The sequence below is a fragment of the Ammodytes marinus genome (assembly GCF_949987685.1).
Source record: "Ammodytes marinus genome assembly, contig: scaffold_172, whole genome shotgun sequence".
Lineage (NCBI taxonomy): Eukaryota > Metazoa > Chordata > Actinopteri > Uranoscopiformes > Ammodytidae > Ammodytes > Ammodytes marinus.
In genome coordinates this window covers 41,907-53,487 of record NW_027648287.1, presented here as the reverse complement: position 1 = coordinate 53,487, position 11,581 = coordinate 41,907, and the positions used below count along the sequence as shown (strand labels likewise).

At 37.1% G+C, this 11,581-nt stretch overlaps 1 protein-coding gene across 1 annotated transcript; it reads right to left on the bottom strand.

The window, feature by feature from the left end:
* Positions 1 to 1,174: 1,174 nt before the first annotated feature.
* LOC307270799 (galactose-specific lectin nattectin-like) lies at positions 1,175 to 5,678 on the bottom strand. The gene is made up of 6 exons (XM_080054684.1): positions 5,650 to 5,678; positions 5,251 to 5,316; positions 4,643 to 4,729; positions 3,952 to 4,086; positions 2,770 to 2,881; positions 1,175 to 2,228 (listed from the first exon to the last, which is right to left on the bottom strand). Exons 2-6 carry the CDS (start codon positions 5,314 to 5,316, stop codon positions 2,164 to 2,166), a joined length of 465 nt encoding a protein of 154 aa, XP_079910810.1. The 5' UTR covers positions 5,650 to 5,678; the 3' UTR covers positions 1,175 to 2,163.
* Between the last annotated feature and the right edge of the window lie 5,903 nt (positions 5,679 to 11,581).

Genomic DNA, 11,581 nt, shown 5'->3' with positions numbered 1-11,581 from the left:
TGGGGTTTTCATAAACTGTAAGCCATAATAATCAAAAGTATAGTATAGTAAAGTATACGTCACAGAATTGCATTGTTGTTGTGCTGACTAATCCCAGCTACAGTACAATTCGTTACCAGTCACCAATGTGGAAGTATTGGTATGAATGTCTTTTATGAAAATGTGTGTAGGCCTATCTGTGGGGTGGATTTTTTATGTTTTTTATGTTTTGTGTGTTCTTTTTATGGACCTTGAGTCTGACAATAAAGATGATGATGATGATATAACAAAAAAAGTCTTGAAATATCTCACTTTGCATGTAATTAGTCTATATAATATATTATTTTCACCTTTTTAGTTGAATTACAGAAATAAAATGAACTTTTGCATGCTATTCTAAGTTTTCGAGTTTCACCTGTAAATCTAAAAATAAACATCAGTCACGTAAAAACTCTTTTAACAACAGATTCCCGCTCATATTGTTATTTCCTTAATTCCTTTACTTGTCCTACCTGAGGGTTGCGGATGTGTATGTTTTGTTTGTGATACATTTTTTATTATATTAGTTGCTTGAATAAACAACCATATTTAAATTATTTGAATACGTTTTCAATTCCTTCTTCCTACAACACAGAAATCCCTAATACGATGGTGTAGTTCCCTCACCTGTCCATCAGATGGTGCTAACTAACCATTGAATGAACTGAAGATCAGCTTTATCCAGATATATTTAATAGACGTACAGCAGTTGAAATCATAAGGACATATATCTGATGAGACACAATCTAAATAGTTTATGTGTTCATTTATACATTTTTTGGTTGAATATTTAATTGTTGTTCATGTCTATAACAACTAAAGAGCCGGAAGTGTGTGTTCCATGAAACTGTTTTAAATTAAACTTACAGGAAACATGACACACATGACACATGAAACATGACACACTACAGACACTAAACCGACTTAGTTTTTTGGTGGGGTAAAACGTGAAAAGACACTACACTACGCACAAAAAAATAATAATTTTAGATTCAGAAGATTTCTGAGATTTTTTGGATTGATTTCTGTAAGTAAAAATAATAAAATTCTTAAATATGTATACAAATGAATAATGATATCCAATGATATGCCAAGACCTAACAAAATCCTTCCCCTTTTTATGGCAATGACACTTCTTTTTAACGTTTCACCCATTTAATTTTTGAGACAGTGTATCCTTATCTGGATTCATGGTGGTGCCCTGTTTAATTATTAAGTCCAATTAATAATTCCTAATAATATTAAAAAACATCAAAGAAATTATCCCAACAGAAACACAATAAATTTAATGATAATCTTTTAAAATTATTTTTATTGGTAATTATTTTTGCAGTGATGGAAATTTAAATTAATAGATGACACGAAATTAACAAATCACTAGAGAAAACTGTCCCCATCCGTTAACAAACCTGATCTTCAGTTAATTGAAGTGTCAGAATACGTAAAGAGTTATGTTTGTTATTACTGATTTCTGAGGATTTTGATCTGGAATCATTAGAAGTAGTTTGTTTATAATCAAAGTATGACATATAAGAGACTGTGATGTCACCATAGAGGAAGTGACATAGCCATGTTCCATGTGATCACGGACGGCCAGAGCATGGACATATAAAGAAATGGACACCGTATTGAAACATGGCGCCCATTCATTCCTATGAAAGCTGCTCATAGGCGCAGAGAAGCAACAAGGAAGTATAATCCGGAAATTCCATACGGCCCAAAGCATGACGTAGCATCGACGTAGCTGCATTATGGACCTATCAAGAAAGAGGGCGGCAAGCGTAGCGGACTGGAGGCGGGAGTAGAATCATTCTCGTTCTGTAGCATCTAGCCTGGCGAAAACAAACTGAAAGCCGTTAAAAGCCGTTGGGCTAATAAAACGCTTGAGGTGGCGTTTTGAAATGAGAAAACTTCAGTTTTAATAGTATATGGTCTAAAGATAAGTATGAGCCTATGATTGATATCCAGAAAAATTTTGCAGAGACACAATCTTGTTCGCCGCTTGTACTGTGTGGACAGGGAAATCTGCCTACGGGCCGTATGAAAATAAGCTCCACCCCTCACCATGCAATACTAATGGGTTGGCCACATGTCCATGCTGGTTGCTCGGAGAAGGCACAGTCCTGGGGGCCTGGGCCAGAGGCATCATTGAGTCCTGGCACAGACAAACGGTTTCTTTCCTGAGCATCGGTCATCATCCCACACGGGTCCTTTAGGAAGAAAATAATTTCTGAGTGAAAATGATGAAACAAGTTGACAGACATGATAAAGTTACATTTACTAACAATATTAAACAAAGCAAAAGAAAATGTCCACCACTTGCTCTACAAGTTCAAAAAGGGCTGATAATAAGAAGAAGCCCGGGAAATTTGTCCCCAAATCCCAAGAATTAGCAATTTGTCCCGTTTCCCCTTTTTTATTTTCGCTGGGTGGGATATTTTCGATTTAATAGTAACCTTAACTCAAACATAATCCCGACATAAGATGGCTTTTCTTTTATGCCATTAGTTCTAGCACATACCTTCAATCAGCCTTATGCACAGATGGTTATAACGTGGCCATGAACTATTCAAACATGTACAAATAAAATAATAAAAAGGCCCTTCTGGATTAAACAGAGATCCTGTGATTTATAAAAGGGTCGATGTGTGTGAACAGTAGTCGAAATAAGACACATAATTTCCCCCCAGTTTCCACCCGTGTCTCTTTTCAATAAGAAAAAGCCTCAGGAAGTCAGGATATAACATTTACCCTGGAAGTTCATGTACACACAGTCCTGATTTCCCTTATAGTTGTCAGGCTGATTCGGAGCCCAGGGGAGGAAGTCAGTCCTCGAGCCGTCAGTCCACGTGAACGTTCCCTCCTGGAAACATTATTGGTTTTAAATCAGTATTTTATGGTTTTATTTCTCTGCCAGACGGGCAAAAAACAATTCACCTAAACAATTCAATGTGTAATTTTCCTTTATTTAACCTTGAAAGATCAATTGAGGGTTACCCTCTTTTACAATGACGTCGAGTTAATTACAGATACACATTATACAATGAAAATACACAACAAGCTTACAAAGAGGCAACAACAATTAAAACATTCAGATCAATTGAATTAAGCAGAACAATAGCCTAATTAAAACAGTTACAAGTGGAGTGGGACTGATTAAAAATAATAAGTTTAAATTGGTTAACAGCAATGAGTGTATTTATTTAAATTTTATGTTGTAGGTTGTTCTAGGAGTCAGGGGCACTGTGGCTAAAAGCAGTCTTACCGAGGTCAGACCGGGCGTATGGAACATATAACATGAGCATGTCAGTTGAGCGGGTTTGATAAAGCCCATCTGAAATAAGCAGCATTTCTGTCAAATAGAGTGGAAGCTTCCCGGTCAGGGCTTTATAAATAAAAATATGCCAACGTGCATTCCGTCTTTCTTTAAGAGAGGACCACCCAACCTTTTCATATAAAACACAATGGTGTGTGTCATAAACATCGCCTGTAATGAACCTTAAAGCAGAGTGAAAAACAGAGTATAGGAGTTTAAGGCCTGAATGAGATGCATGCCGATAAACCACATCACCGTAATCAAGGACCCTCTAGTTTGAAATTGCACCTTAGCTGTCAAGAAACGTCTTTGCAAGGGACAGAGCTTAACTTTTAATTTGCCTTAACTGTTTGACCAACTGTCCAATCATCACAAAATGTAGTACTTGATCACGTTTGTAGCAACAGGTGGTAGGCACATTTAAAATTGTGCACACATTTTTATGGTTTTATATAATACATGAATTTCTTTTAATCCATCCCTTATACAGTGAGAATGTGTCATCTTTCAGTGAGGTTGTTGCAGCCTGCTTACGTTTCTAGGGAGATATAATTTCTAGGGACACGTTTTTTTCTTACTTAGCAACAAATTACACAAGTCTACTTATAATATCTCACCTGTTTTGCATCAGTTAACCCAATCCATGTCTTGGGAAAGTAGTTCTTCTTCTGGTAAATGAGATTGCTGATGAAATAGTGCTCGTCTTGATTGTGGATCGCGGCCAGGTGCGCACCGAATCGTTGGCAGATGGACTGAGGGAGGAGACAGAGAAACAAAAGCATTATGCAATTAATACGAACATTCTCGGACAGAATATATATATAATATAATTACAGAATATTTACACAGATAAATATTACATTTGGAAATGTTATCAATAAAATATAAAATAACAAGATGTATCTATTAAAGCAAACTTCTGATTTTCAATAATTTTTGTTTATTTAAACAAGACTGGCGTGTTATATAAAAAAAAATTCATGAAGAATTTTACTCTTTCATTAAAGAAAATATTACGGAATTTGTGCGAAGTAACTGAAATTATTTAAACTGTAAAGATTTAAAGTTTTAATTTGTGTAACGCTTAGTTAATGCTCAATAAGCAATACCTAAGCCTTAATAAGCATTCACTTTTTTTAGGATTAATTGAAATAATCATAACTTCTATTACCATTTCTTCATCTCATTTTAAATGTGTTTCTTGTAATAATTCAAGTCTACTATTTCATGTAAATAATTGTTTGTATTATTTTATATTTTTATAAAATATAGCTTTTTGAATTGAATTTTAATTGATAACCTACGTACCTCTGCATCAGTGAAACGGCTGGGACGGGTAAAAAAGATGAAACAGCGAGACCTGAGTTCAGCCCAGCCAGGAAGACAGGATGCAGCCTGCACATACCAGAGGTTAGTATGTTAGTCCATTAACAGAGCTCAGTCACTCATGTCAATAACAGGGTCTTAAAAGGAATAGCCTAAGTATAAAGATACTCATTAAAATGTAACAAGATAGAAATCATAATGGGCCCCTCAACTAGTAGGGGAGAAATATAAAAGCAAGTTGAAAACAACAGCATTAGTAGCTCTGTCAAAGAGGCTTCATGAGGGGCCTCTAAGGCCCCCTCACACATACAGGAATAAGATGTCTATGTGTAAATTCTATACTGTTAATAAAAAGTAGCTATCCACCCTTTATCTGTTGAAATGGGCCTCTCCATCATATTACATGGGTAATAACAGTTGCAGAGTAAGGAGTGCTGCCTGTTGAAGTACAATCTGAAAAATAATGTTATTATTTAAGAGTCTGTAGCCAGGGGCCCATTATCTCCTAGTCCGTCTATGGTCTTAAGGTAGTTTTGAGCAAAGATTTTATAGAACTGTTTATTACTTACAGGGATAAAAATGTCACTCACAGTTCCTGAAATCAGCAGTGCGCTGGTCAGACAGAGGAAGAAAGACAAGTGGGAACCTGATGCCATCTGTAGGAAAAAAAAAAAAATTACAATAAAAAGTAGCCTAAATTATAGTCCAACTTTTTTATTTAGTTACGATTTGTATCAACCTTGTTAATCGTCTGATACATTATATAATTAATTTATTCATTCATTAAAAACATGCTGAAAATGCATTTAGAATAGTTTTTTATTAATTAAAAAAGGCTGTATCCAATACCTGTTCTGCAAAAACGTTTGACACTAATATGTTGTAAAAATGAAATATATTGACACATTTAGATATTTATTCAAATATTTCTGAACAACATTGTGTCATGTGAAGCTAAATATGAAAGCAGTTCATTAATTCAATGTTACCTTTGCTGTGGTGTCTCCGACAGGTGTGATGTCCGACAGGTGTGTGTGTCGGGAAAGGAAGATGATTCTTTATATATATCTTTGCTCTGACCTAGAATGCAGAGCCGACCAACCTGTTTGGTACGGGACTTTCCATGTGTCAATGTTTTTAATTATAATTTCTATAACGAAGATAATTAAAACATTCTTCAAGTCAATGAAATGGTGAGAGAAAACACACACCCTGCGTTACAACATTGCGGGAACAGATACAGGTGTGTGTGTTTTCTGTGCAGGCCCGCCCACAAAAATGTCACTCGACTGTCAAATGTACTCCTAACAATGAGTGTGCGTGCATGCGCTGTGTGTGTGTGTGTGTGTGTGTCTGTGTGTGCATGCGTTCTGTGTGTGTGTGTGTGTGTGTGTGTGTGTGTGTGTATGAGAGAGTGTGATCACATAGGTTAATACAGAGTAAATATAACCACAAGTCAAACTTTTCCGTTTTACACTTTTATATAAAAAAAAGTGATTTAAAAGGGAGCTCTGGACTTTGTCTGTCTGACAGGAATTGGCAGAGTTCCAGAGTGTCAGAAAATCATATGTCATCGTTTACAGGAAACCTGGCCACTCCTTTTATAATACTAGGTCCATGTGCCACTCCCCACACCCTAAAGGCGAAACAAGAAATCTAAATTAAGTAATCGATTCAGAGGGTTGAAATGTTAGTAAGACAGTTGGCTGGTGTCCTGACATTGGTAGAAACAAGTCCCTATTGTCAGAACCAAAATCCCTCCCAACAACCATGAGAAAAACAAAGTACACTTCATCTGACCTGGAATAACAGCAATGATGAGGAAGTTTAAAACCAGAACACACTGGCACGCACTGCAACACACACACACACACACACACACACACACACACACACACACACACACACACACACACACACACACACACACACACACACACACACACACACACACACACACACACACACACACACACACACACACACACACACACACACACACACACACACACACACACACACACACACAAAAACAAATCTAACGAACACACCCAACTGTTTATCAAATCCAGCCATGTTTCCATCTAATGTGAAGCAAATCTTTTGAAAAAATAAATGCGAATAAGGTGCATTACCAAGAAGTGGTTGCAGCGGATAAACTACATGCGTTCTCGCACCAAGCAGCGATTAAGGCATTATGGTCCTTCACACCGAAAGCGTTGCAAGCGAGGGCCATCCCTTCTAACGCCCGAAACGCACGCTTCATCATATTCTGGTTTATTTTGGTTCATCGCCTCAAAAGTTCAATATTTTCACTATAGCCATGTTATCCATCGGTCCGTTGTCAGTCATGTTTGTTTAATGTTCGCTACGTAAAAACTCATTTGAAAACTTTTTTTTTAATTTTTGCGTTTCCGTCACCGTTAATTCAAATTCAAACGGTAATTCAAAGTTTTCCTTAAAGTGGACCTATTATACTTTTCGACTCTTATGACCTATAAACGTTGTTATAATGATTTATAGTCATGTTTAACCATACTAGCGTATCAAATAATTACGTACATGCATTTAAATGTATTCCCTGCTGACCGTCTGGGGTGGTTATGCAGAGCGAGGGGAGGGGGCGGAGATGGCCGAAGCACAGTGTTGACAGGGCATGCTCAATCGCCCAGATGAGAGGAAGTGTTTCCCGAAAATCTATATAGTTTTTTGTGATGCGATTCGTGTCAGGTTGCTCTATAGCAGTTTTTAACAAGAAATTAAGACCAGAAAAGTAGTATAATAGGAGATCTTTAAAGCAGGATGATTGAAAAAGTTGTTTCTGATCTTTGACATCTAAGAAAAAGAACTCCAGCCCCAAATAAATAATAGGACTTCTTCTCAGGCTTCATAGAGAGGCAGTTAGTAAGTTTAATTAATATAATTTTTTTAAATATTTGCTAGTTTTGATTAGCACTTGACCTTTAAAGGGGAGTACATGTAGTCCTAACACTAGAATGAAAAGCCAGGCCAACCTGTTGGGTACGGGACATCCCACATCGTAAATCATAAATCTTTTTCATTAAAACTTATAGAACAAAGATGATTAAAACATTCCTCAATTCAAGGAAATGGCGAGAGATAAACACACACACCCTAAGGTCCAACATTGCGGGAATAGATAAAGGTGTGTGTGTTTTCTGTGTTAGTGCAGGCCTGCCCACACTAGTGTCACACCATTGTCAAATGTACTCCACCCACTCACACACACACACACACACACACACACACACACACACACACACACACACACACACACACACACACACACACACACACACACACACACACACACACACACACACACACACACACACACACACACACACACACACACACACACACAGGTAGAGAATAAAAGACAAATGTAAAATTCTACTGTTTATGTAATATCAAAACATCTGAAAAGAGTTCAATCCGAATAAATCAAAATTAAAGATATTCATTATATAGTAATGGTCTGAAATTTATAATTGATTAGCCTCAGGTGTATTGTGGAGTGGGTAAGACTGTTTTAGTAGCAGGCTAGGTATCCCCCGTGCCGTGCGCTAGCTTAGCACGAGCGCACTCTGCAACTAGAAGGACTGAATTAAATGTGTTGAAAACTGTCTCCACTGATAAAGAACACCAAGGCTAACTTGGGAATAAGGCCCTATGTCTAAAATCCTGAACTACCCCTTTAAGCATATAGAAAAAAAATTAAATTGTCCCTTTAACATGCGACATATTAATATTAACACGAACTGCACACTGTCACAGCTACGCTGCATGTTTCCAGCATACAGCCCAAATCACAATACAAAGATGAATAAATCAAGTACTGAAATACAATAAGGTAACTATGACTTACAGTTTTACTCTTTAAAGCTTTGTATACAATAAAGGCTGCTCCCTCTCTCTCTCCTTCTCTCCCTCTCTCTCTCTCTCTCTCTCTCTCTCCCTCTATCCCTACCTCTATCCCTACCTCGCTCTCTCTCGCCCTCTCTGCTTTAACTACAGTATTAACTCTTATTTTTACATAAAATAAAGAAAACACATGCTTTGAATGACACCACACGTGGATAGACACACCAGTAAATATATTAGCCCATTAACCATGTATCGGCAGACAACACAGGCCTGGTACTATAAATAGCATTAGCCGTATCGGCAGGTAACACCTGTTACTATAAATAGCCATAGCCCAACTCCGTGAAACTCACCGAAACAATGCAGGAAGCGGTTATCCTCCGGTACACAGGTTGTCTTCCTCTCTTCAGATAATACGTCAAAGGCATTTTACACTTTAGTTTCACTCACGTTTGTAGTTTAACTTGTTTTATAAACCAATTGTCTCTCTTTATGTATTAATTTCATCTCATGTAGAGTCGAACTTTCCTCTCTCTCGTGGGGGCGGGACTTAACTTTACCATCCAATGAGGAGGCTGCATTCCTCCTCATAACCAATCAAATGAATCAATGCGAGAGAAACATTGATTGACAAGCTATTTTAGCGAATAGGAAGGCAGGAATTAAAATAAATAATAAAACAACCATATAATGATGTATTGTAATGATCTTATCATCAGCGGGGTTATGGGCATGTATTTATTTATGTAAACCCATTTAATGTCACTGGGTTACACTAACAACAAAACAAACAAACAAACAAACAAACAAACAAACACAGAACTAAGGTGCGGGGTAGTGGCAAGGCATCTTCCTATAAAGGTCTATGACAGGGCAGAACACTGAGCTACACTTCATAGTCCAAAGTGAGTTTACTAAATCCTAACCCTAAACAGTTAAGGACAAATAAATAAATAAATGTTGAGCCCATCTCGTCTCCCTGTGTGCTGTCTGTCTGTCTGTCTGCAGTCTGTCTGTCTGTGTGCTGTTTGTCTGTCTGTCTGCAGTGTTATGTGGTTGAGTCTCAGTTCATTGTTGATGCAGCAGCACCACCTTCTGTTCAAACCAACAAACTACAAGCTGAAGTCAGAGGAGGACGCTCACACTCAACATGCTTTAGTTTAAAGATGGAGTCAGTGATTCTGGAGAACGCTTGTTGTCTAAATCTCTTTTTGACAAAATCAGTGAATATCTGGCAGTGTGAATACACAGCATAGGCTCTGTAAATCTTTCTTTTTTATTACAATTTGTTTACAAACCCTTTGTTTAAATGCCTGTTTACAGAGCCTAGCTGCCTATGAGCATTCAGATTTCTCCCAAAATAACATTGTAGAAGGATTTAATGCATTAAGGTTGCCAGGGTCAGTGAGGGGGAAATGAAACCTCAGATATAATTGAGTTTTCTTTATTTTTTATTACAATAAAACTAAGACACAGACAACATAACAGAATAAAAAAACAAGGTTAAAATAAATGTAAATATTTAAAAATGTGTGGCAAATGCATTTGAAAGATCGGCAATATAAAAGTTAAAACCCTCAACTATAACGGCCCTGTCTAATTTAAGAACAAGAGGAAAGCTATTCAACTATAACGGCCCTGTCTAATGTAAGAACAACAGGACAGCTATTCACAGAATCTAGAATCCCACAGTTGAATTTGGCAGACGATAGATAACTACACAGCAGATTGGGTTATCACAAGAAATTTTAAAAGTCAGAATTTCAAAACTATGGACAGAACCAATGCTGGGAGGAATGCAGGTCAGATTATTGTTAAAAATAGCAGAAATTCCCCCAGCACATCCTGTGAGCCTGGTGCATTCACACACTTGTAGCTGGTTGGGCAGACCTCCACAAGAGGGCAGCATTCTCCAGGTTTCAGTGAGAAACACAAGACCAAGGTTATGGGAGGACATTTAGTCATTAAGAATAACAGCCTTATTTAGATCAGACTGGGATTTTTTTTTTTTTTTTGTATAATTCTTTTTATTTTGTTTTTTTTGTAACAATAATCAAACAAACAAACAACACCAGACAATACATACAAACTAAGTTGTTCATTATTGCATGAACACACACACACACACACACACACACACACACACACACACACACACACACACACACACACACACACACACACACACACACACACACACACACACACACACACACACACACACACACACACACACACACACACACACACACACACACACACACACACACACACACACACACACACACACACACGTAACATTTAAAGACACACAAAAAGAAAAATCCATGTCCTGTGATCTCCACCGTAGTTCCCCCCTCCCTTCTCAGCAATGCTACAAGCTTTATTTCTCATAGTGCCTCATAGATGCGTTTCCATACTTCATTAAATTGATTTGTTTTGTTGTTGTCTTCGGATAATGTATTTTCTATGGTCAGATAATATTTCATAAGTTCTTTCCAGTTCTTTAATGTAGGGGCCTCTGCATCTTTCCAGTATTTTAAAATTAGTTTCTTGTAAACAAGGGAAGAAAACATAATTTGCCATCCCGTAGGGTACCTTACACCCTCAGGGTTCTGAAAAATACACAGCTGAGCTGAGAACTGCATTTTTGTTTTACAAATGGTTGATATCCATTCTTGGATTTCATTCCAACCTTTGTTCACTTTCATACAATGCCAAAAGGCGTGTATGAGGGAGTCTTGAGAGCCACACTTCACACACTGGTCAGAGGAGTCAGCATAAAACTTATGTAATTTATCTCTAGTATAATATATTCTTGTCATGAGTTTATATTGTATTAACCTGAGATTTTCATTTGTGGTAATTTTATTTGTAAGATACAAGCATTTCTTCCATTTTATATTGGCTTCTTTGAATTGGAGATCTTTATTCCATTTTCCATAGAGCTTATGCATTGAGTAGTGTTTAGATTCTTCCATCAAAAGAATATTATATATGTTACCAATTAACTGTTTCTTTTTTCCTTTTTTA